Here is a 26,759-nt window from a genome sequence, read left to right as displayed (position 1 = left end):
GAGGGCAAGCTTGGCCCAAAGTGGGAAGGACCCTATAGAATTACTTCGATATTAGGCAATGGAGCTTATCGGCTTGAAGATAACGAGGGCAAAGCACTGCCAAGACCTTGGAACACTTGTAATTTGAAATTCTTCTATCATTAGATGTGCATTATTTTTGGCCGAGGTCATCAATAAAATCTTTTCCCTTTTCTTTAAATACATATGATTGATAAAGTTACATATTGGTGTTTTTGGAGACATGAATAATGAGAACCCAAGTAGAACTCAGGTTCACATTGGGGGCAGAGAGAAGACAGAGACACTTAATTCACTTGTTAAAATTTGTAGCAATTTACAAGTTGAAGCTAAGCCGAGATGGTTCCTTATCTTCACTTGTTGAAATTTGTAGCAATTTACAAGTTGAAGTTAAGCTGAGATGGTTCCTTATCTTCACTTGTTGAAATTTGTAGCAATTTACAAGTTGAAGTTAAGCCGAGATGGTTCCTTATCTTCACTTGTTGAAATTTGTAGCAATTTTCAAGTTGAAATTAAGCTGAGATGGTTCCTTATCTTCACTTGTTAAAATTCATAACAATTTACAAGTTGAAGATAAGCCGAGATTATTCCTTATCTTCACTTGTTAAAATTTGTAGTAATTTACAAGTTGAAGTTAAGCCAAGATTACTGTTTCTCTTCGCTTGTTTAAATTCGTAGCAATTTACGAGTTGAAGCAAAGCCGAGGTTATTGCTAAACACTTGTAGCAATCTACAGGTTGGACCAAAGAAGATGCTTAACACTTGTTGAAATTTGTAGCAATTTACAAGATAACGTTAAGCCGACATATGATCATCTGTTGAAATTTGCAGCAATTTACAGGTTGAGGAAAAAGCTAAGTATGTTGTTTAAACACTTATTGAAATTCGTAGCAATTTACAAATAGATTATTGTTTAACACTTGTTATGTTAATCCTTGTTGATCCCTGTTACAGTATATGTTAATTCTTGTTGAAATTTGTAGCAATTTACAAGTAGGCTAGACCGAGATCACCGTTTAAACACTTGTTGAAACTTGAGAAAAAGTTTGCAAAGTTAACATTGAGTAGTATATGTTTCACACTTGTTAGAATTTATGAAAAGTTTGCAAGTCAGTATCTTGCCGAAGTAAAAGTTTTGTAGCTATTATACCCGAGGTATGTAACCCCGAGAAGATTGCACAAAGGAGGCAAAGTATGAAAGGCATACAAAAAATTCTAAGTATAGAATCAAACAGAGGCAGTCAAAGAAAAGGCAAAAAAGAATGCAGTCATTCAAAGAAAGATAGTTATGTTAAAATATCCAACACAAACAGAAGGCACATCGGCCGTACAAAGAAGCTTCTACTGTCCAGGAAACAAAAAAGTACAAAAGACAAGAAAAGAGGGACATCAAAGTTATGATTCTTCTACTTCAAGCGCAATTTGAGACTGGACCTCGGCCGATTCTTGGAGAACTACCTCGGCTGATTCTTGGAGAGCTACTTCGACAGTCTTTTCCGCCTTGATTTCGGCATCAATCTGCGCAAGAGTTTCATCAAGACTTTTTTCGGCTGGAGGAACGTCAAATGAGGCATGTTCAGGAGTAGTTTCCTTGGCAACTGCATCACCATCATCATCTTGAGTCAGGTCCAAGACCTGCTCATTCAGAGAAGGAGACTTAGGCCCAACAGCCTCCTTGGATTTCCTTACTAAAGCCTCATCCTGACCTTCCTCCTCATCTTCAGGCTCAGATTCAGATTCTTCTTCAGCTTGACTTAGAGGTGGAGGAGGATGAGGGAATGGGAGAGGAATAGCTTCGGCCTTGCGCAGAGGTGAATCTTTAGGAATATTGAGCTTTTTGGCCAGGGACATCCAACCAAGGGAAAAGCCCCTGTTGCATGCCTGCCTAACTTGTAATTTGTATTCCTCTGTAACATCGTCCATTCCTTGGGCATAGGCTTTTTCGTTGACTGCTTTGATTTCAGCATCTTTAGTGGCCAAGGCCTCCTGAAGTTCCTTTTCGGCTTGGGCCTTTTTGTCCTCGGCTTCTCTCTTCTCGGCCTTGGCAACCTTCTTGATGGCCTCGGCAGATTCGGCCTTTTCTTCGGCTAGGGTTTGGGCTTTGGTGGCAGCCTCAGCCTGGTCTTCTAGTTTTTTCATTTTTGATTGAAGAGTTTTGTTCTCCTTTTTAAGGGCAGAAACCTCCCTCTTCATGTCGGCCAACTTTGCCCTATTTTCAAAAGCTTGCATAGAGAGAGAGTGGGTATGTTGAATGGCCTGAAAGAGCATAGGGCAAAAATTATTACAAAATTTTACAAAGTAAAAGAGAAGACAAGTTTCCATGTAAAGACACTTTCTTGGACAGAACGTTGGAGCATAAAGGCATAGTTCTCGTACTCACTCATCTTGGCATTCCGCTCAAGATCACCTGGGAGAAGTAGGGCGGTACTGAGTGCTACGCCAACATTAATGTCGTCGGCACTATCGCTGGCAAGAACAGGCTTATCTTCTAAAGTAATTTCAGGCGTCCAGGGGACTTTTGGTATTCTGGACCCCGAGGTCGTCGCAACGATGACCTCGGCTTCTTTGATTGTGTGGACTCTGATGGCTGTGTCTCAGCAGACCTTTTTTTGGGAACGAAAGCCGTCTTCTCACTCCCTGCCAATTGTGAAATTGTTAGGGTATCCTCAGCCTCAACTTCAGTGGCTTTAGCCTTTGGCTGGGCTTTCTTGGTTCGTTTCGGCTTTGGTGGGGGCATGGTTTGCGTCGGCTGAGCATCGACGTCAACAGGGAGATCGGCAAGGAGGTCTTGAGCAACGGGCTTTGGGCGACCCATCTCAGCAGTTTTGACAAGTCTTCGCCGACGTTTTCATTATTGTATTGGGACCAAGTATGGGGCCGAAGTAGATGGTTGATTGGTTGGGTCAGATGTTGACTCTTGATCTGTTCGTGATGTAGAGGCGGTTTGAGTTGTGGCAGTAGGAGGAGAAAGGCTTTTCTTCTTTCTTTTGGGGACGTCGGGCAAAATCGATTTGTATGTAGGAATAAAGTTAAGAAGAAGAGGTGCTTTTCTTTTGTGAACTAGCAAGTCCAGGAGTTTTTTCAGGTCCTTACTAGGAACGTAAGATTGGTGGAAGTTTTTCGCTGGCTTGCGAACGTCTGCAAGAAGAAACAGACATTAGAAACAGATAAAATGTTGAAGACTTGAACAGAAACAGCTAAGTATTGACACTGGGCTCTTACCCTTGCCCTCTTTAACTGATCGGGGAAGAGGGTAGAGATGGGCATTGTCACGACCCGTACACACCCCTATGGGTTAAGGATGTAACCGGCCAGTAATCCTGAGATTACCTACAGCCTCAAACCAAATCAGACATAACTCAACAGAGTAAAGGGGCCAAACGGAAGCAATAGTCGAAAACTTTGTCCATAGAGTCGTGCTTATATGCACTTCAAAACAAACCATACTCATATACGTTAATAACCCACATCAAAAATACAGTACCATAAAATTCTTTACAGACAGGATCATCCAACTAAGTCAACCCATGACAGACTATTTACAAATATACATAAAGTCCTTGCCGGCAAGACAAAATATAATTACATAACAAAAAGGCAAGGATAGGTCTCAAGAGTGAGACGCAAGGCTGACTTCCTCAAAACTCGTATTTTTCCTAGCAGACTTCACTGGGGCTGGGTTTGGACTTCCCTTGGCTCACCTACAAATACATAAATGAGCGTGAGCGATAGCCCAGTGAATAATATCAAATACATAAGTCATATAAACAATATGTAGAACAACATACTCCAAACGGCCTTGGGCCCAATTCATATTCCTACTTAACATATGTACATTTATACAAAGTTTAGATCAAGTGACTGAAGTTCTAAACATATTGGCCTTTGGCCCATTCTGATTTCCATTTACGTCAAAACGGCCTTCGGCCCATTCATTTATGTCAAAACGGCCTTCGGCCCATTCATTCTTGACAAAACGGCCTTCGGCCCATTCATTCTTGTCAAAACGGCCTTCGGCCCATTCAATTGTGTCAAAACGGCGTTCGGCCCATTCATTTATATCAAAACGGCGTTCGGCCCATTCATTTATATCAAAACGGCCTTCGGCCCATTCATTTATATCAAAATGGCCTTCGGCCCATTCAATTGTGTCAAAACGGCCTTCGGCCCATTCATTTATATCAAAACAGCCTTCGGCCCATTCATTTGTATCAAAACGGCCTTCGGCCCATTCATTTATATCAAAACAGCCTTCGGCCCATTCAATTGTGTCAAAACAGCCTTCGGCCCACTCATTCATGTCAAAACGGCCTTCGGCCCACTCATTCATGTCAAAACAGCCTTCGGCCCATTCATTCTTGACAAAACGACCTTAGGTCCAATTATTTTCATGTCAGTTTTTTGTCCACGATCCCAATTAGCAAATTCATAAGGCTTATAAGGGAATAACAATTGGACATTCACAAGTTTTCAAATATTGATATTACTCACAGTGATCGGCTTGTGGATTTGCCCTGGAGCTTGACCCTACACATTTCATGAACACAAAAGGGTCACTAGCAATTCAATCCGTTCCTTAATTCACATATTCCTCTTTAGGCTTTGTTCTTATTTCATTAACTCATTTACAATGCTTAACATATGCCTAAGAGTGCTTACAAGTGAAAGAGAACGGAAAACGAATCACAGAATGCATGAACAAAATATCAGAAAACAGGGTCCCCGCTCGAGCGTGGACTTACCCGCTCGAGCGGACCCCTGAGGCCTGCAAAAGTACTGGATATAGGAAATTTACACTCGAGCGTTAAATCTAGCGCTCGAGCGGAAGGCCTCTTTACATGGCTCCCCGCTCGAGCGCGAACTTACCCGCTCGAGCGGAAGCCATGCCTGCAAAAGTTCTGGATGTCTTATTTTTATGCTCGAGCGTGACCTAGGATGCTCGAGCGGAAGTCCATCCTACGTAGCTCCCCGCTCGAGCGGACATCAAGGGCTGCAGAAAATATACTGGGAGCACGTATTTCCCGCTCGAGCGACAGTTCTCCCGCTCGAGCGAACATCAAAATCTGGAAATTCTAATTGAGTTCTTGAGCTCCAATTCGAAATCTCAGCCTCAATACTTGCATGCAATGGCTCAAATCTCAAATATAATCATACTAACATGGTACCAATGCAAGATTATAACATTATGGAGCTCAATTTCTTGATTTATCTACATGCATGTCTCACAACATGTCAAACACAACATCAACATAACAAACTCATGCATTCAGGCTCATGTCTTCTCAAATTGTACACGCATGTGATGAATTAGCCACATCCTCAACTTAGATGGCACAAATGATGATTATAACATGAGCTTCAATTAAAATTATACATGGATTATACAAAACATGCAATTTCAAGGTACTCTCTTACATGCATGCACATAATGGCCTTCAATTCAACCAAACCACTTCAATTTCCTCATAATCAAACTAAATCATGTTCTTGACCATTATTTCAACTTGAATTCACAAAATTACAACTTAATATCCATGAATTCACTTACCTAGAGGCTTGATTCTCCCAATCTATGGTCAAAACTTGAATAATCTTCAAGGCTCTCAAGCTTTAAGCTAAGTTTGCTCAATTCTCTTCTCTCCTCCTCTCTACAGCCGGCTCTCTCTTCCTCTCAATAGTCTAACTCAGATTTTTGAGTTCATAAGGGCTAGAGGGGAGTGTAATGCTATCATACAACAAGGCCCACTAACATAATATTTCAATATAAAATATTTGGGCACTAATTCATCAATTAAATCGACTTAATCTGGTTCGAATCAATTTTTTAATTAAATTTTTACCGTAGGCTCTAAAAATTAGGCTAATCACAAAGGCGTAATCAATTTCGGGTTTTGTAGCCGATAAGGCCCTCAATTTAATTTCCAAAGCGGATTATTCAAACAGATATTCCTACGATGAACAGATAGAATTGCAAAATCACATATATTCACATAATGGCACATAAAATCATGCTAAACACATAATCATATTCAAATTAAGGACCAATTTAGCACATTACGGAACAGGGGTATCACAGTCTTCCCCCCTTTAGGAAGTTTGGTCCTCCAAACTTAATTTACCTTCGTCGGGAAACAAATGTGGATAGCGTAGACGCATTTCCTCCTCTTTTTCCCATGTAGCATCTGTCCCATAGTGTTCCTTCCATTCCACTTTCACCATTGGGATGGATTTGTTTCTCAATTCTTTCACTTGTCGGTCAACAATCCTTTCCGGCCATTCAGCATATTCCATATTTTCATCAATAGCAACCCGGTGGTAATCAATCACATGCAACGGGTCTTGGAGGTAACCCCTCAACAGTGACACATAAAACACATTATGGATTTGCTCGAATCTCGGTGGTAAGGCAACTCTATAAGCAACTGGACCGAGTCTCTCCAAAATCTGGAACGGCCCAATGTAACAGGGCGACAACTTGCCCTTTTTCCCAAATCTGACTTGGCCCTTCATCGGAGAAACACGGATGAACACATGGTCACCAACCTCATACTCAAGAGGTCTTCTCCGAACGTCTGCATAATTCTTTTGTCAGTCCTGAGCTGTTTTGAGCCTTTGACGAATAGTCTTGATTTTCTCAGAAGTGTCTTGTACAATTTCTGACCCAAGTAAAGCTCTATCCCCGACCTCTGTCCAACAGATAGGTGATCTACACCTCCTACCATACAAAGGCTCATATGGTGCCATACCGATGCTGGAGTGGAAGCTGTTATTATAAGCAAATTCTGCAAGTGGCAAGTAATCTTCCCAACTCCCCTGAAAATCCAAAGCACACATGCGAAGCATATCTTCCAATGTCTGTATTGTTCGTTCTGACTGCCCATCTGTCTGTGGGTGGAATGCAGTACTAAACCTTAGTTCTGTTCCCATAGCTTCCTGCAAACTCTTCCACAATCTAGATACAAATTTCGGATCTCTATCCGACACGATAGATACCGGAACTCCGTGTAAACGGACAATTTCATCAACATAAATAGTAGCCAATCTATAAGCAGTAAATGTAGTTTTGACAGGCAGAAAATATGCAGATTTAGTCAGTCTGTCAACTATAACCCAAACAGAATCCATACTCCGAGAAGTCCGAGGTAGGCCAACGACAAAATCCATAATCACATGTTCCCACTTCCATTCAGGAATAGGAAGAGGTTGAAGTAGACCGCTTGGCTTCTGATGTTCAGCCTTAACTTGCTGACACTGAAGGCACTTGGACACATATTCTGCAATCTCTCTCTTCATTTTAGGCCACCAATAGGTTTGTTTCAGATCCCGATACATTTTGTTGTTACCCGGATGCATAGCAAATATGGACCTGTGGGCCTCATCTAAAACCCTCTTCTTTAGTTCTGCGATATCTGGGACACATATCCGATTTTGGAATTTCAACATTTCATTCTCAATACTGAATTCTGCTTTCGGGCTTGCCTCGAATTCGTCAATCACTTTCTTGAGGTACTCAATGGACCCGCAGAAGATAGAGGCAATTGTGAATTGGCCTACACCGACCAATGTGATAGAAGTTCGCAGCTTCATGGGCTTGGCTGGGTACTACAGGAGGTTTGTGAAGGACTTTTCGAAATTAGCAGTGCCTCTTACCCAACTGACACGTAAGGGGCAACCTTTTGAGTGGAACGAAGAGAGGGAATCAGCCTTTCATGAATTAAAGACAAGATTTACTACTGCACCAATTTTAACCCTACCTTCAGGTACGAAAAATTTCGTAATCTTTAGTGATGCATCTTATAAGGGTTTGGGTTGTGTGTTAATGCAGAACGGAAAGGTTATTGCTTACGCCTCCCGACAGTTGAGGCCACACAAGAAGAACTACCCAACACATGACCTTGAATTGGCCGCAGTCGTTTTTGCTCTGAAAATCTGGCGACATTATTTGTATGGGACAAAGTGTGAAGTCTACACGGATCATAAGAGCCTGAAATACTTCTTCACGCAGAAAGAGTTGAATATGCGTCAGAGAAGGTGGCTGGAACTAATCAAAGATTACGACCTAGAAATTCAGTACCACCCCGGGAAAACTAATACAGTTGCTGATGCCTTGAGCAGAAAATCAATGAGGAGCATGGCCTGTTTGCTTACTGAACAGAGAGAGATCTTGCAAGATTTTGAGAAGTCTGAAATTGAAGTGGTAATGTGTGAACAGGGCGGATTGATAGCCGCTATTACAGCTGAGTCGGCGATCATTGATGAAATTAAACGGAAACAGAAGGAGGATGTTCCTTGTTGATCACGTGCCCTAAGAAAACAACCTCATCCAACCAAAACTCACATTTCTTTAATTTAGCAAATAGTTTCATTTCCCGAAGTATTTGTAAAACAGTCCTCAAATGATGTTCATGTTCAAGTCTATCTTTAGAGTATATCAAAATATCATCGATGAAGACTACAACAAACTCATCAAGGTAGGTTTTAAAAATTCTATTCATTAAATCCATAAATGCTACCGGAGCATTAGTCACCCCAAACGGCATAACAAGAAACTCAAAATGACCATACCTCGTTCTGAATGCGGTTTTCTCAACATCCTCTGCCTTAACTTTCAGCTGATGATACCCGGATCTCAAATCAATCTTAGAAAACACCTGTGATCCTCGCAACTGGTCAAATAAGTCGTCAATATGGGGTAAAGGATATTTGTTCTTTATCGTTACCTTGTTCAACTCCCGGTAATCAATGCACAGGCGCAAAGTACCATCCTTCTTCTTTACAAATAACATTGGTGCACCCCAAGGCGAAGTGCCAGGCCGGATAAACCCTTTATCAAGAAGGTCTTGCAACTGTTCCTTTAATTCTTTCATTTCGGCCATAGCCATTCTGTAGGGAGTTTTAGAAATAGGCTGGGTGCCCGGCACAGTTTCAATGGTAAACTCGATCTCCCTGTCTACCAATTCCCCTGGTAATTCATTCGGAAACACATCCGGAAATTCTCTAACAATAGGAATATTATTCAATTCAACATTCTCAGATTGTTCAGACAGCACATAGCACAAATAACCCTGGCACCCTTTCCTAATCAGTTTACATGCTTTCATTGCGGATATCAAATAAGGTGGAGGCACTACCCCATTACCCACAAACACAATCTCTTTCTGTTCTGGTAGGTTAAATACAACCCTTTTTGTCACACAGTCTATGATGGCACAGTACTTGGTCAACTAATCCATGCCCAAAATTACATCGAAATGTCTAAAGTTCAAGGGCAACAAATCTACATATAGGGTAGCATCCTCAATATGCATGTCACAAAACCGATATATATAATCACATAACACGGATTCCCCCGATGGAGCAGACACACATAACAAATATGGCAATAACTCTAAGGGTCTATGCAGTCTAGATGCAAATGTATATGTCACAAATGAGTGCGTTGATCCAGAATCAATTAATACAAAGGCATCCTGACTACATATTGAAATAGTACCTGAGACAACGGCATTGGCATTCCGTGTATCGCCTGAAACAAGTGCAAAGACTATCCCCTGTCTCACTGTATCCCCAGCAATAGCAGATTTCAAAGTGTTCCCCGGCTTCGGGATTGATGCAGTGGAACTAGCTGCTAGTTTCTCACTGTTCTGATTACATTCTCGGGATATGTGCCCTTGCTTCCCACATTTGAAGCAGGCTCCTGATGCACGGTAACAAACTCTACGGTGCCTTTTGCTACAAATATTGCACATGGGAGCTGCGTCTCGGGAAGAACTCGAAGTATTTGAGGAGCCCGTGTTTTGCTTTTTCAGAAATTTCTTCTTCGAAAAGAAACCTTGCCTTTTGTTGCCTTTCCATTCTGTCACTGGCTTAGCTTGTCTGGCTATGTTAGCCTCTGATATGATGGCTCTGTCAAGCACCCCAATGTAGGTTTCCAATTTCAGGACATTCACCCTCTCTAGGATGTCATTGCGGAGCCCACCTTCAAAATGTCTTGCTTTCTTATAGTCCGTGTCAATTACGTGTGGTGCAAACCTGGCCAATTCAGTGAATTTGGCCTCATACTCAGCTACAGTCATGCTGTCTTGCTTGAGTTCCATGAATTCTGCCACTTTTCTATCCCGGACACACTGCGGGAAGTACTTGTCATAGAATATTTCTAGAAACTTTACCCAGTTAACATCTCTATGATTTTCTCGCATCAACATCCACCATCTTCTTGCCTCGTCTTCTAGCATAAAAGTGGCTAGAAGCACTTTCTGAGTCTCTGAACAGGGGAACACTTCGAATAATTTCTCAATGCCGAGGACCCATGCTTCAGCTTTTAACGGGTCTAACACCCCGTGAAACTGTGGTGGTTTCATTTTCTTGAATTCCTTAGTGAGAGCTATAATCCGGTCATCATTCTGATGATCTGGCACAGGTGGTGCCGGAGGTGGAGGTGGCGGTGGCGGGTATGGTTGCTGCCACTGTTGTTGCCACTCCTGTTGCTGTCTCAAAGCTTCTGCCATTTCCTGTATCAGTCTTTCCATCCTGTCCATCCTGGCAGTTGAGGATTCTTCTATTTTATCTCCTCTGGTTCTCATCATCTGATTAAACTTGCATTATATTTTATACAAAAGATACACACATGTGTATGTAACAAGGAGCATACATTTTCAGGTAGTTTGCAATGCAAGTAATTCACAACTCATAACTTATAATTGTTCATATCAAAACATTTAAGCATATAATCAATGCTTCCAAGTTCATATTTATCACATGAATGCATCCTAGATCTTGTCTAGACGCTTATTGCTCTTATTGGACAAGTGTGTGAGTTATCAACTCGTGCTCTGATACCACTATGTCACGACCCGAACCCGCCCCTATGGGTTAAGGACATAACCGGCCAGTAATCCTGAGATTACCTACGGCCTCAAACCAAATCAGACATAACTCAACAGAGTAAAGGGGCCAAACAGAAGCAATAGTCGAAAACTTTGTCCATAAAGCCGTGCTTATATGCACTTCAAAACAAACCATACTCATATACGTTAATAACCCACGTCAAAAATACAGTACCATAAAATTCTTTACAGACAGGATCATCTAACTAAGTCAACCCATGACAGACTATTTACAAATATACATAAAGTCCTTACCGACAAGACAAAATATAATTACATAACAAAAAGGCAAGGATAGGTCTCAAGAGTGAGACGCAAGGCTGACTTCCTCAAAACTCGTATTTTTCCTAGCAGACTTCACTGGGTCTGGGTTTGGACTTCCCTTGGCTCACCTACAAACACATGAATGAGCGTGAGCGATAGCCCAGTGAATAATATCAAATACATAAGTCATATAAACAATATGTAGAACAACATACTCCAAACGGCCTTGGGCCCAATTCATATTCCTACTTAACATATGTACATTTATACAAAGTTTAGATCAAGTGACTGAAGTTCTAAACATATTGGCCTTTGGCCCCATTCTGATTTCCATTTACGTCAAAACGGCCTTCGGCTCATTCATTTATGTCAAAACGGCCTTCGACCCATTCATTCTTGACAAAACGGCCTTCGGCCCATTCAATTGTGTCAAAACGGCCTTCGGCCCATTCATTTATATCAAAACGGCCTTCGGCCCATTCATTTGTATCAAAACGGCCTTCGGCCCACTCATTCATGTCAAAACGGCCTTTGGCCCATTCATTCTTGACAAAACGACCTTAGGTCCAATTATTTTCATGTCAGGTTTTTGTCCACGATCCCAATTAGCAAATTCATAAGGCTTATAAAGGAATAACAATTGGACATTCACAAGTTTTCAAATATTGATATTACTCACAGTGATCGGCTTGTGGATTTGCCCTGGAGCTTGACCCTACACATTTCATGAACACAAAAGGGTCACTAGCAATTCAATCCGTTCCTTAATTCACATATTCCTCTTTAGGCTTTGTTTTTATTTCATTAACTCATTTACAATGCTTAACATATGCCTAAGAGTGCTTACAAGTGAAAGAGAACAGAAAACGAATCATAGAATGCATGAACAAAATTTCAGAAAATAGGGTCCCCGCTCGAGCATGGACTTACCCGCTCGAGCGGACCCCTGAGGCCTGCAAAAGTACTGGATATAGGAAATTTACGCTCAAGCGTTAAATCTGGCACTCGAGCGGAAGGCCTCTTTACATGGCTCCCCGCTCGAGCGCGAACTTACCCACTCGAGCGGAAGCCATGCCTGCAAAAGTTCTGGATGTCTTATTTTTACGCTCGAGCGTGACCTAGGACGCTCGAACGGAAGTCCATCCTACGTAGCTCCCCGCTCGAGCGTGGACTTCCCCGCTCGAGCGGACATCAAGGGCTGCAGAAAATATACTGGGAGCACGTATTTCCCGCTCGAGCGACAGTTCTCCCGCTCGAGCGAACATCAAAATCTGGAAATTCTAATTGAGTTCTTGAGCTCCAATTCGAAATCTCAGCCTCAATACTTGCATGCAATGGCTCAAATCTCAAATATAATCATACTAACATGGTACCAATGCAAGATTATAACATTATGGAGCTCAATTTCTTGATTTATCTACATGCATGTCTCAAAACATGTCAAACACAACATCAACATAACAAACTCATGCATTCAGGCTCATGTCTTCTCAAATTGTACACGCATGTGATGAATTAGCCACATCCTCAACTTAGATGGCACAAATGATGATTATAAAATGAGCTTCAATTAAAATTATACATGGATTATACAAAACATGCAATTTCAAGGTACTCTCTTACATGCATGCACATAATGGCCTTCAATTCAACCAAACCACTTCAATTTCCTCATAATCAAACTAAATCATGTTCTTGACCATTATTTCAACTTGAATTCACAAAATTACAACTTAATATCCATGAATTCACTTACCTAGAGGCTTGATTCTCCCAATCTATGGTCAAAACTTGGATAATCTTCAAGGCTCCCAAGCTTTGAGCTAAGTTTGCTCAATTCTCTTCTCTCCTCCTCTCTACAGCCGGCTCTCTCTTCCTCTCAATAGTCTAACTCAGATTTTTGAGTTCATAAGGGCTAGAGGGGAGTGTAATGCTATCATACAACAAGGCCCACTAACATAATATTTCAATATAAAATATTTGGGCACTAATTCATCAATTAAATCAACTTAATCTGTCCCGAATCAATTTTTCAATTAAATTTTTACCGTAGGCTCTAAAAATTACGCTAATCACAAAGGCGTAATCAATTTCGGGTTTTGTAGCCGATAAGGCCCTCAATTTAATTTCCAAAGCGGATTATTCAAACAGATATTCCTACGGTGAACAGATAGAATTGCAAAATCACATCTATTCACATAATGGCACATAAAATCATGCTAAACACATAATTATATTCAAATTAAGGACCAATTTAGCACATTACGGAACAGGGGTATCACAGGCGTCCTCGTCTGTGCCAAACTCCCAATTTCCCGAAGCAATAACATAATCATCTCCAGCCCCCTTGTTGCAGTCTGGAAGGTCGGCTACGATTTTGAATTTAGTGGTCCTCGGCTTGAGGTAATAGACGTAACCTTTTTCCTTCAGGTTAAGGGCGCACATGGTATAACAGTATTGGATGTCGGCAAGGGTGATCCTAACGTTCTCCTGCCTAGCTAAGGCGATAATACCAAAAATCACTCGATAAGAATTGATTGCCAGTTGTATGGGGTTCAACTTATAATAATGAAGAATCTCGCGGGAAAAGATGTTGAGTGGGATCCGGAGTCCGCACTCAGTAAAAGCTACAATGGGAAGGGGCATGGCGTTTTCTGTAGGCATGATGGAGTCGTCATCCCCAGCCAGTCTCAGGTGGACATCGGCAGGGATGGAGAACTCCTGCCTAAAGTACTCAGGTTTGGTCGGGGTATCTACCCTGTGCCTCCACATACCCATAACGTCGGCCTAAAATCAGAGGGCTAGGTTTCAGAAAGAAGATGCTCTTAAGGGGTTATCGGAACCTCGGCGAAACCCTAGGTATATGCTGGTAAGGATTGTTTCAGTTTTTTCCTAAGAATTGATAGGTTCTATAGACAAATCCCAAACCTAAATCTATAAAGGCAAAGATTGAAAGACAAATCCCAAACCTAAATCTATAAAGGCAAAGATTGAAAGCAAAAATTGAAGGCAAAGATCTGGAAAACAACACAAGAAACAAGAAACCAGAACGCAGTTTCAGAATGAAGAATAGAAGTGGGGTTCTCAAAAGCATAAAGAAAACAAGAACTACAGGGCCAAGAACAGTGGCAAAAATGCAAGAAGTAGTGAACAATAAATATAATTCACGGAATTAACAGTTTAAACAGAACAGTAATGGCAGCAAGAAGATAGAAGAACATCAGTGAACTGAATACATAAAGAATAGTGGCTTACCAGAGAAATTGAAGTCGAAATAAAGTTCGCCGAAGACAGACGACGGTTACAGAAGTGACAGAGTAGCGAGAGCCTCACCAAAGAGATGAATGAAGTTGCAGAGCCTGGAGCTTGAACAATGGCGGATTCGAGAGACAAAGTTTAGAGAGAGAAAAAGCAAGTGAATCAAAGCGCTAAGTGAAGAGACGAAGGCAAAGGTAGTGTTTTTGTTGAAAACATGAAACGGCGGCAAAATAAGGCATTTACTGTGCCTGGAAAAACGCATGCGTCAGACGGCGCAGACAGATTAAGACGGCTTACAAGCGCGTCACAGGCACGGGCCAATAAAGATGAAACGTGTGCAGGAAACGGTTGAGAAGTGATGCATGACAGCTCATGCGAGTGGGAAAGTTCATTTGAGTTCTTGTTCTTGAAAACAAGACATATCGGCTTGACATGAATGACCTCTGCCGAAGAGTTCTTACGCCGAGGTACTGGAAGGAAGGCACGATATAGGTTCCATCATCTCAGAATGCCGAGGTAATAGAACCTAGGGGGCAGTTGTGGGGATATATTTTCTGAGTACCAACGCGTGGCATGGTGACGCCGACGTGTCAGCCGAGGTGCCACGTGTCGTGGTAGTTATACCGAGGTTATCTCCGAAGATATCGGAATCCGAGATAATCGAATGGAGGACAAGAGTCCTAGGACAAAGAGGAAACTTGGCCAAGATAAGGATAACACTCTTAGGGAGTTTATCCTTATCTCTTGAGGAATCCAAAGTAAGCACAGAATTGGAGTCCATAGAAGTCAAGCTTCTAGTGGGACTAGGATTGAGTAAACTATAAAAAAGAGGTACCCCGTGGGTCTAAGGTACACAGTTTTATACTTTGAGCAGTGAGTTTAGCACTTGATTATCTTTGAGAGATATACTGACTTGATCGTCGGAGTGCCCCCGGGTGGAAGAGCCACCGCCGGAGCCTTTTCTTTCTGTGACAGGTTTGCTGAAGCCATCTATTCTGCCAGTGCTCTCCAGCTGATTACTAGGCGGGCAGTGTGATCAGAAAATCACTCACACACCTAGAGATCATAAAATAGAATAAATGGTCTTTCATTTTATTGAAGAAGTCGATCCTTTTCCCAAAAACAAAAGCAAAAGAAGCCCGCAAAAAAAGCAAAAAAAAAAAATGTGAAGATCAAATAGATTGTCCTTATTGATTGCATTAACCTATGGGGGAATTACAATTCAGGGTGTATGAGAAAAAAAAATTAACAAAATATGAGGAGTGCAACACATTTTGTGATGGAGCGCAAATTCAAACGCAGTGAAGATGCAACTCTAAATTGTACCCATTCATATTTGTGTAAATTGTTTTTGTCTGTTCCACTGAACTATAATTCCCCCCAACTTTCTTCTGGTGGCTCGAAACAAAATAGGTTTGAGATGTCACTGGATTAATAATATGATCCTCATTGAATTCAGAGGCAAGACCGGCTTGTTTAAGATGTCTTGCTAAACAAATGCACAAGAGAAAACAAATGCACAAGAGAAAGGAACAAAAAAATGGGTAAGTACTCAACTTGAGATATGCCACAAATATATTTTTTTGCGAAATATCAAAAACATGGAGAGTAAGAAAAATAATTGCAAAGTAACAAAAGTACAAATTTCATTTGCAAAATCCAATGCATGATTCACTAATATATCCATTACTATGCAATCATTTTTCCTACCATGTCTTTGATATTTCCCCTATATTTTTTTCCCTCTTTTTTTCCAACTTAAATCCACTAAAATAAAACTGAGGCAAGGACTTTCAATTTTCCTTTCTTTTTCATTCCCCCCCTCCCTCTTCTTTTAATTTTTTTTTTTTTTTTCTTGTATTTACTCGTTTGGTCCAAAGAAAAAAGAACTGTAGTAACTTCCCTTCCCTCATCCCTCTATCACAAAGGCCCCGTTTAGTAGAGCTGTAAGAAAATAATTATAAATTATAACTTACAACTGTGAGCATAAGTTGATAATTTGTTTGGTATACCTGTAAAATTATAAATTTAAACAGCAGAACAATATTTGGTAAATAAGCTGTAAAATAATTTTTTACTGTATAATTGTAATTTTTACCCTTATAAATATAAAAATTGTAATTGTCATTTTTTTCACTTTAAATTTTAAAAAAGCTATTTCATTAATGAAAGTTGATTAATTAATACCTAATTTGGTACATTTTTACATCACCTAATTTTTTTATTTTTTCATTTTTTTATTTTTTTATTTCTTCCAACTAGGCCACTATCTGTTCTCATTTTTTCAGCAAAATGGTGCTGTCACTTTTTCACTATAATTCAAAAACCTAATGAAACTGAATCAGCTGTACTAAAGAGAGGAGGCCCAATGATAGTGTTAAAATCTCCAAAAAGATGATGAACACAATTGAAACAAGAGACAAAAGGGCTAATAATAATACGTGTGACCATTACTCAACAAATTTACATGTGTTATCAATCACAACTTGGTAAAATTTAATATTTACAGAAGCTAGAAGTATCTGGTTAACTACAAGAACAACAGAGAAATCAAGTTGATTGCTTCTAAAATACTTATGCAAGAATTCTTCCTCCCCGCAATAACTGTGAATGACTTTATAAACTTCAACTAGAAGTTGTGGAAATCGGCTTGAGAAATAGCTGTCAAATCCTTCAGGAATCTGCCCTAAAATTCTCTGAATTTCTTGAGGAAGTTCCCTATAGTGATTTAATTTGTTGCGGATGACCCGCAACAAGTCACGAGCAGTGTCAAACTTATAACGTCTGTAGCGGCCAATATCATTGATGAATGCACTTTCCATCTTTTCATCCCATTTACCACCCAAAGCCACAGATGCAATGCTTCCCAATGCATTTAAGAGTTCAGATTCACTCTCCCTGTCTTCCAATTCTACCCAATCACTAGCATCTCGAAGAAATGAGAGTTGCATCTCAGCATTCCAAAACAAAGGATGATGCAATACATCCACAGCTTTTGGCCCAGACAGCATATACATTGATATGCATCACACACGGAAGAAAATGAACTGCTATGCTTGTAATTTATTTATTTTTAATAAAAAAAAATGGCCTCTTAAGCAGAGTATACATGAAATATATTGAAACAACAATTATAGCAACAATTCTCTTGGTGGGAATTCGAAGACAACAATTATAGCAAATGTTAGCCCATCTATTTCAGAGCATAGAAATTCAAGAATTCATTTCCAACAATCTATCTTTATTCTTGGAGAATATAATAAGCCCAAACCCCATGACACACAGAATTCATTTTCAATAAGAATACACCTTAAAATGCAAGCAAGATTACCATCATTACATCACCACATTACCCAAACTCCCATTTCACAGTAACTTCCTATGGCAAAAATAAAAAACCATGAATGTCCTACTAAATATGACAAATGACAGCTCAAAAGTGTCTTGAAAACACATTAGATTTTTTAGAATTTAAAAACCGAATTCCAGCAAAGATGAATGCAACTTTTATTCAAGATCCACAATTTTTTTCTATTTTCTTTTCAAGCAATGACATCACATGTACCGTTCAACTTCTTTTCCTATTCTCTTTTCAATCAATGACCTTGAGCATGACCAACTCTCACAGTTTGATTGGTGGTGATTACAAAGCCCAACAACAAATAACCACTGCATGACCAATTACTAGTGATTCCAGGTTTGCACACGCAGTGAGCCAATACCTGCTTGTCACTCTCCTAAACAACTCAATAAGCAAAGAGGTCATAATCATTTGGCACCAAATCAGCTCCCTGTTTTAAGTTTGACTTACTGTTTCACCAGCAAAACTCCACCAACAGACTGACTGTCCAGGCAAGAACAAAATTATTCAAGGGGTCATAATCTTCTTCTAAGTATATCACAATTGAAACTCCATTGACCGAAAAATCCCACCAGCTAGAGTGACTTCAAAATTCTAATGATTTTTCCCCAAACAGATTTCTATAGAAAGTTCAATGGCAAGTACCTACACAGCTTAAAAGTGTGAATTGATAAAAAAAAATTTTATCTTGTCTACTTTACTAAAATTGCTGAGGCTATCTAGTTATGAGATAAATTAGAAAAGAAAACCAAACTAAACAATAGATAGATAAATGCTGGATGATGAGCAAATCTAAGAAGAAAGGAATCAATGAACTAGCAAATGGAAAAAGCTTAAACAGACAAGGGGCTTTCAGTCACCATGCTGTTTCCATCAAATAGAAAACAGAAAAACACAATTTGACCAGGCCACATCTTGCCTTTTCAAACTTCAACATGGCCCTGATCCCAACCCACAGTCTCTGTAATCCATTAAATTGGAGATAAACAAGATATACTTCCCAAGTAATTGAACAGAAATTGAGCAGAAATTTTGATTTAACGCTACAAATCTACTATTATCCAAACAACCACCATTATAAATCATTCCCAAGTATTAAAACACATAACAGAGGGGAGAATCGAAACAAGAGAGAGAGAGAGAGAGAGAGAGAGAGAGAGAGAGACGAATAGAAAGAAGAGGAAATGATGAAGAATCTTACCTGAATACTCAGGTGTCGGACTCGTCCAACGGCTGCGAATGGTGGCTGGAAAAAAAAAAGTAAACAAAAAGGATGATGAAAATCGGAGAAGAAGAAGAAAGCGGAGAGAGGAACAGGGAGTGTGATCTGATTTTGGTCTGTGTAAACCCTAACTCAATGTGTGTGTGTGTGTGTATCACAAACAAAAGGCATGAACTCTTACCTTTTTGGTGCAAATCTTGGATAAATCTTCGACTTCGATCGGCTGATCTTGGAGAGATGTGGAGGATCGTCTTCAGTCGCCAACGAAATGAGAAGAGGAGTGTGAGGAGAGGAGCGGGCTAGGGCAACAAAAGAGGGCTTATATAGTGGCATAACCGTAATTGCTGAAGTTTTGGAGGGGCATGCATTTCAGTCATTTCATGACCCTCCAATCAGCTGCACGCTTAAGCTATAATTTGTAAGCATCCCCTGAGCAACTTCTCCATTTGAGCTGAAAATAGCTTTTTTAAAAGCTATAATTTTATAGTTTAAGTTGTACCAAACACAACATTATAGCTTAAATTAAGTCAAAAGCTGAAATAAGCAGCTTATAAGTTTTACTAAACAGGCCCAAAGCCCCTCTCAAATAAACGCATCCTACTCATTGTATATTGTATGAGTAGAGAGGTAACTAAAAACCAAAACAAAGGATGGATTCTCATGAGTTGGTATGGCTTTCAAACAAGGCAAGGGTTGGCACAATTGTTGGGGCAAAATTTGAATGAATAGACGACTGCTCCCAAATCAAGATTCCCTCTAGAAGCAGATATTTATGCATACATTGTAAATTACCTGTCCTAATAAGCGACACCCTATTTCTAGGCTTGGAAGACGCTACGAACAAAATACAAAGAACAGAAAAAATCAAACAGAGAGAGGGATGTAGTAAAATAAGATGAGATTGAAAAAATTTCCTTAACATTACACTTCTGTTTATATGTGTGCGCGCGCGCACCTGCTCGTGCAAAAATTTCAGAAGAATGTCTCTTAATCTATTCAGAATGATCTTTACAACCTTGCATTTCTTCTCTGAGAATGGAAACTAAAAACATTAAAAAAAAGTTCTCCGTGACTTAAATGGGGTTGACATCTGCCCCCATACACCACCTAATTTGCACCAGAGATCAACTGCCAGAGGCCATTTACAATGAACAAATTGTAGGAGAGGAGCTTTTAGATGTAAAAAAGCATTATCTTCTCTCTCCTCAATGGACATAAATAGCAACAAAGTAAGCTAAATGCCTCCTTTTACCTACAGTTATCTCAGAACCATGAAAACTTTGCAGTTCAAATGCAACGACTTTTACTAGTCCGTGAAAGGAGTTGCTCTAGAATTCAGGCCAGAGATTCAGCTACTATTTCCTTTTGATTGTCAAAGATCCGCTCCTTAGGTGTCGCACTCCGTATGCTGCAGTGGAAGCTACTGTCGTTGAAGCCACCAACCAACTACACCAACAGATAAAGTGCAGTGAGTTTACAGTGTTTTATTTCTTGAAATATATCAAACATAGAGAAGAGCTTCACCAAACAATAAAATCTACGAAATTTTCGAAAGAGAAAAATAGGCAGCTAAAGAAATGAATAATGTACCTCAGGTAAGTGATGTACGACTCAGTTTCTAGGGTTCCAAATTCTGGTTGAAGAAGAACTGCAGCAACCAAGACCAATTGGAAAACTGTATTAACCTGTCAAGAATTGCAGCTCTCAGCAAAAACCAAAAAGACAAAAGCTATGAAGTACCGACACTTCAAAATGGGTTCCATGTTCCTCCAAGACACTTATGGGACATGGACTGTGTCAATTTTTTTTTAATTATTATTATCTGTAAGACATTTTTTGGACAATTCATACCCACCCTTGTCCTGTGTTTGGGCAGGACACCCTTGTGAGTTTCTTTTTAATAGATTTATAGGACTGGTTTGGGGAAAGTAAAATATACGAAAACAAATTGGGAGGAAAGTGAAAACAAATAAAAAAACACACATATATATTGATGCCTTTTATATCGCTCTGTCCTAAATTTATAATCATATACATAAACGCTACTTTATTTTTTCTTCCTTCTCTTTTTCACCCATCAAAAATTTCACTTAAGAGGCAATTCAAAGGCATGACATAGCTTACCTTCAATTGTCAAAACACTAAATGAACTTTCTTAGCCAAAAACGACCAACTTTATTGCTACAACTCAAAAAATTAGGATACATTAGAATACAAGGGTTTTAGACCAAATTCATAAAACCTCTTCCTTTTCTTGTAACCTACAATCCTTCCCTCAAGATTTTTCTTTTAAATAGCTTATAGGTCGTGAGACGTCAACCTTTTAAAGTTCTGGTTGTGTGTGCTTTCTCATTCTTGCCACAAACAACAACAAACAAACAAACAAAAAGCTGTGCTTATAGGGGAGAAAATTAATAGGATGGTAAAACTTTAGTACAGAAAACCTAACAAGGTAAGTAAACAGTTCTATCTTATTTGAGATGCTCCATTAACAAAGCTTGAATAATCTAGTTGAAGAACACAAAGCTTACCTTGCTAATAAACAGAGGCTCAACCTTCAGCGGACGGGTCCCATCAATATTGAAGAAGTCAAACCAACTTTTCCACTGAGATAAAAAGATTCAGTTCGAAAAATGTAATCCAATCAACGTTCAACGCAACTATGCTAAGCCAGGGTAGGTAAACTCACCTCCCAATCCAAACTGCTAGCTCTTTTATACGCTGCGCCCCCAATGAGGGCAACATCTCGCAGCACAACAAGCCCAACGAGTCCAGCTTCAAAACCCAAAAGCTTTATAAGAACAGTGTGCCAAAGACTAATACAATATAGTACTCATGTATGTGTGTACATATTTACACCCTAAGCTATAATTAGTCAAAGTCAGGCCCTATCCTCGAAAGCACAAGCAAACTTGATTTAATCAGGCCTCCGTCATAATTTATGAGACTAAAAGAGGGACAACTGCACAGAGAAAAAGCCTTTGCCCTTACAGAAATAACAAGCCATTTACTCTTTCCATATATGGCATACTCATTACTCAAATGTTAAGAATACCACTAACAACAAAGAAATACCATTTCTACTTACGGTGTAGAAGGCCCATATCAACCATTGCTAAAGCAACACATCCAATCAGGACCTGTGTTAAAGGGTTCGAAAAAAACTATTAGACAAATTCAACCACCAAGTAGGTTCATATGAACCACAAAACAGCCCACAATTACAAAACTCAAATTGGGACATTGGCCAGTCCCATGTGACACGAGCTTCAAGGAAGAAAAGACACATATATTACCTTGTCAGCAAGAGGGTCAAGATAAGAACCGATAACAGAATTGATTCCCATCTTCCTAGCCACGTATCCATCAAGCTACAAGATGAACAAGAATAGAGAAAAATAAGAGTTCACTCTCATACACTCCATAGTAGTATTGATAATATGAAAAACTAATAGAGTATTCATACCCAGTCAGTTGCTCCAGAGATAGCCAGCCCCACAAATGCAGGGATATACATTTCGTGTAAGATCATCCTGCAAAAATGTAGTCAAGTTTCATAGAAATTCAGTGCAACCCGATCAAGCATTCGTTGAGTGACAGGAAATCAATATTCAAGTAAAAAAATGGTTTTTGCCTAAAACTTTAAGTGAAAAGTAAAAGGTGATGCAAAATTTCAGGCATGCATTCAATTTTCCAAGATCAGCCAATCACAAAGAGAAAATGACTGTATTATGTTACTTTGAAGTTCCAAGTTAAAAAAACCGAGAAAAGTCCAATGTAAACCAATGCCAAAGCATACACAAATCAAGAATCGATACAACTTGCATGAAATTGAGAACAGGGTAAGGGATAACAATACCCAATTATCGAAGGCCAATCAAATCAATCATGAAAACAATATACCTTTCAAAAAGCCTACTCTTTAACAACTCCAAACACAGACGGAATGACTTTATTGGTTGCAATAAAATCACCTTTTGATTAACTAACACCAACAATCCTACTTAATTTCTTGCTTGCAACTTCATTCAAATAAAACACATCTATCCCATGGCAATAGACCATCTCCTTCCTTAGTCCTTCACAATTTACAAGATGCACATCAAATGTGTACCTACACTACATAGAAAACAGCTTCACAAAATTAAAAAACCCAGATCGCCGAAACCTGCAAGGTGTCCACCTATGAAGCACGGATACTTCAAAAAGGGTGACGTATCCGTATCGGATACTTATAGGATACCGATACTCCTCGGATACTCGCGGATACGTATCGGATACTTCTTAAAAGTATCGGATACTTCTTAATTAATTTTTTATTAATTTTGAAGTATCGGATACTTAATTTTGAAGTATCGGATACTCGAAGTTACATATTACTTATAATATTTTGTTTAGTTCTTTCATAAGAGGAATATAGTGAGAGCTAAAGTAATAGAATTTGTCAAATTGATGTATCCTTGTTGTCTCTCTCACTTCTCTCTCACTTTCTCACGTTTCTTCTCTCTGCTCTCATTCTTTTTTTGGTGTTGGCATGTGAGGATGATGTTTAATTTACATTTGCATTTGCTTTTGCTTTTAGTTTTGGATGTTTTATGAATGTTTGAGCACTTTTAGGTTAATAGGAATCCCTCTCTTTATTTATTAATTTACTTTAAGTTTTATTTTCATGCATATTACATTATTAAAATCATAAAAAAAAATAAAAATTACGAATGTATCCCCGCTGTACCCGTATCATACTTTTTCAAATTTTGACATATCGCCATATCCACATCCCCATATCACCATATTCGTATCCGTGCTTCCTAGGCTATCATTGATGACTTAAAAAAGTATATTTGCTGAAATTTTTATTTAAGAATGGTTTTTTGGCTTTGGCTTTGGCTTTAGCTAAGGTCTTGTGATATTCACTGATGAAGGGGAACAAGTTGATGCTATTGACCTTGAAGACTCTTAGTTTTGTAGGAATCTTTCTTCTTTATCAAGTTGTCTTTTGCTTTAAGTTTTATTTTTATGCATACTGCATTACTAAAAATTGTTAAAATAATATTTTTTACGAACGTATCCCCGCCGTACCCGTATCCTAGTTTTTCAAATTTTGTCGTATCGCCGTATCGTATCGTATCCGTATCCGTATCCCGTATCCGTATCCGTACTTCCTAGGTGTCCACACTGGATAGCAAAGAATCATAAAACCATAGATTTGGTGTCCAACTAATCCATGGGTTATATTTCCCCCCATTCCAACTAGAGCAGCAGGTAGCAAAAAAGTTTTTTTTTTTTTTTTTTTTTTCTCCCTACTAAATCATCTTCCACTTTTGTTTAAAATCAACATTAACACCACTCATCCATCAACATCCCCAGATAATGAACCTTAATATTCTTTGAATTGCATTGTTCCATAAGGAATTTTTTTCTCTCCCTGAGTTTCTGTTTACATAGATGTTTCAAAACATCTATTGTAGATAGCTTCACTTATACATTTTGCCAAGTAATTCATATTGAAATTTTTTTGTAACAAGAATTAATGCATTATACTATTGCAAAGTTAAGGTAAAGATTAATCAAGCTCTCTAAGACCATCTCCAACCATTCACCAATTTTTTCATCTAATTTGATTTCAAATTTGAGTAAAAAGTTTGATTTCTCCAATCCTTTCATCAAATTTTCATCAAAATCTCCAAAATGCTTCATCATTTTTGAAAAAAATGTCAAATTTAAGTTTTATGAAAGAAAAGATAAATGATTGGAAATGCTCTAACATGTCATTACATTTTAAACTCGCATCATTATATTGAAAACAATACATTATTCAAAGTAAAGAAAAGAAAAGTACCATCCGAGAAACGGACCAGAGACCAATCGACTCATCGAGATCAAGTTCGGCAAATTCACGAAACTCTCCACAAATCCACCGACCTTGCTATCACTCGATCCCTTCGTACCAGTCAAATTCAACAACTTGGGGACCGAAGAAACCGATTCGAGCCCGAAATTGATCGGAAAACTGGGCCGCCTGAGCAAATTGAAGCCGTGGACTCTGGGGAGCAAAACGAGATCGGATTGGACGTAGAGAGGAGTGGAGGACTGAGAGAGCATCCATGGAGGAGAAGAGAGGAAGAGAGGGCCGTGGAAGGGGATGATGGAATTGGAGAGAGGATAGAGAGAGCGAACGCGAGGAGGATGAGAGAGAAAGTGGGAGGGAGATGGGGATGGGAATAAGGGAATAGGAGATGGGAAGGCGAGAGTGAGGAAGATTCTGGAGAGCTTGGTCTTAGGGTTTTGGGAAATTAGGGTTCTCAGAGATCTGTACACCGCCATTAACGACGCATTTTTTTTGTATTTTTTGCTGCGAAAAATGTTTTTGAAGAGAGGAGGAAGGAGACTAGCTAGGGGTTTAGAATGACGTAAGGGGTGACACGTGCCGATGTTTCAACACTGGTCAAGGTAGGAATGGTAATTTGAACCTTGTCCGACGGGAACCGACCTCCTGACCCTGATTAGAACGGATTTTTTCCGAAGATTATCTCCATAGGACTGAAGATGGTATCAAAAATTAAATCTCAACTGTCACGGGCCGACTCCTTTAGAGGCGCAGTGGATCAAATTTTGCCCGTGTGGCGCTTAAACTCCACCAAGTTTAAGCCCGCCATAGCTCATTGACAAATCGAGTGTTGATGGTGTCACCCGTTTGAATATTAGGCCCCAATGCTTTGTCAAGCAAAATAACTTCACAAGGAAGCTCCGTCTTCACCAGGATGTCACAAGTAGGCCTGACGCCTCAAGTGCACCAAGCACGGCATAAGTCACTTGATAGCGCCATGCTTACCTCAAGTAAGGTGTTCGCCCAACTTAGGTTTATGTCATCAAGGTACCTAGCCATACAACACTGTGCTAAAGAAGGTCCTCAACTTAGCCGACAAGCCAACATTGCATGCTGGATCTTTAATAGCGTCTCGAAGTGTCGTAGGGTCAAGCATGCCTCAATAGATGCATAATGGATGGCCACTCGGTCATGCGAAGCCCACAAGCCACCGAGGGTCAATCTCTTACCCACGACGTAGTCCTCGTGCCAACACGTGTGCTAGATTCCGCCTAAGGCCATTGCGCACTTTAGCGTTGCACCAACGTGTAGCATGAGTAAGGCAACATCTCAATCCGTAGCTCGCTCATAGCATAATGTAGTCCCTCAATGGACGTAGTCATTTCATAGCTTGATGCCTTCATTCGATAGCCCACATATGCGGTGTGATTACCCCCATAGGATCGAAGATGGTATTAAAAATTAAATCCCTGATAATTTTCAGGTCGAGAACGGTAATAGGTTCCCAACCCCGGTCCTGCCCCGAATGTCCCTGACAATCCCATATGTATGTATATATGTTTAAGCTTTATTATATATGTTTAGGTTATTATATCTTTTTTTTAATCAGAAGGCTATTATATCTAATATCTAATATCTAATATATTTATTATATCTAATATCTATCAGTTCTCTTTTTTGGGTGGGTAATATCTATCAGTTCTTAACTCTCTCTCTCTCTCTCTCTCTCTCTCTCTCTGTGTGAGAGAGATGAATGAACACCTTGAGATGAATGAGCACCTTTAGATTGAAGCCGCAACGGAGAAATCAGGAGAGAGATCAGCGACAGAAGGCTCCTTCCAAATCTGAATCGCAATGAACATTTCTACTTCGTCTCTAGATCTACAGCCACGGTTCTGAGATAATATATACACACACACACAC

At 39.6% G+C, this 26,759-nt stretch overlaps 2 protein-coding genes across 2 annotated transcripts; both read right to left on the bottom strand.

Annotated features, from left to right (window-relative positions):
• Positions 1–16,876: 16,876 nt before the first annotated feature.
• LOC145799479 (serine/threonine-protein kinase/endoribonuclease IRE1b-like) lies at positions 16,877–17,443 on the bottom strand. Its single transcript, XM_082889071.1, has one exon. It carries the CDS (start codon positions 17,441–17,443, stop codon positions 16,877–16,879), a length of 567 nt encoding a protein of 188 aa, XP_082745197.1.
• Positions 17,444–19,892: 2,449 nt separating this feature from the next.
• CLS (cardiolipin synthase) lies at positions 19,893–25,411 on the bottom strand. The gene is made up of 8 exons (XM_028204140.2): positions 24,849–25,411; positions 22,476–22,542; positions 22,306–22,380; positions 22,098–22,149; positions 21,699–21,784; positions 21,541–21,615; positions 20,600–20,694; positions 19,893–20,455 (listed from the first exon to the last, which is right to left on the bottom strand). Exons 1-8 carry the CDS (start codon positions 25,331–25,333, stop codon positions 20,365–20,367), a joined length of 1,026 nt encoding a protein of 341 aa, XP_028059941.1. The 5' UTR covers positions 25,334–25,411; the 3' UTR covers positions 19,893–20,364.
• Positions 25,412–26,759: the final 1,348 nt, after the last annotated feature.

The sequence above is a fragment of the Camellia sinensis genome, chromosome 9, assembly GCF_055761805.1.
Source record: "Camellia sinensis isolate YWXY chromosome 9, ASM5576180v1, whole genome shotgun sequence".
NCBI lineage: Eukaryota > Viridiplantae > Streptophyta > Magnoliopsida > Ericales > Theaceae > Camellia > Camellia sinensis.
The sequence above is the reverse complement of the archived record's forward strand: the minus strand, read 5'-3'. Positions and strand labels throughout refer to the sequence as shown.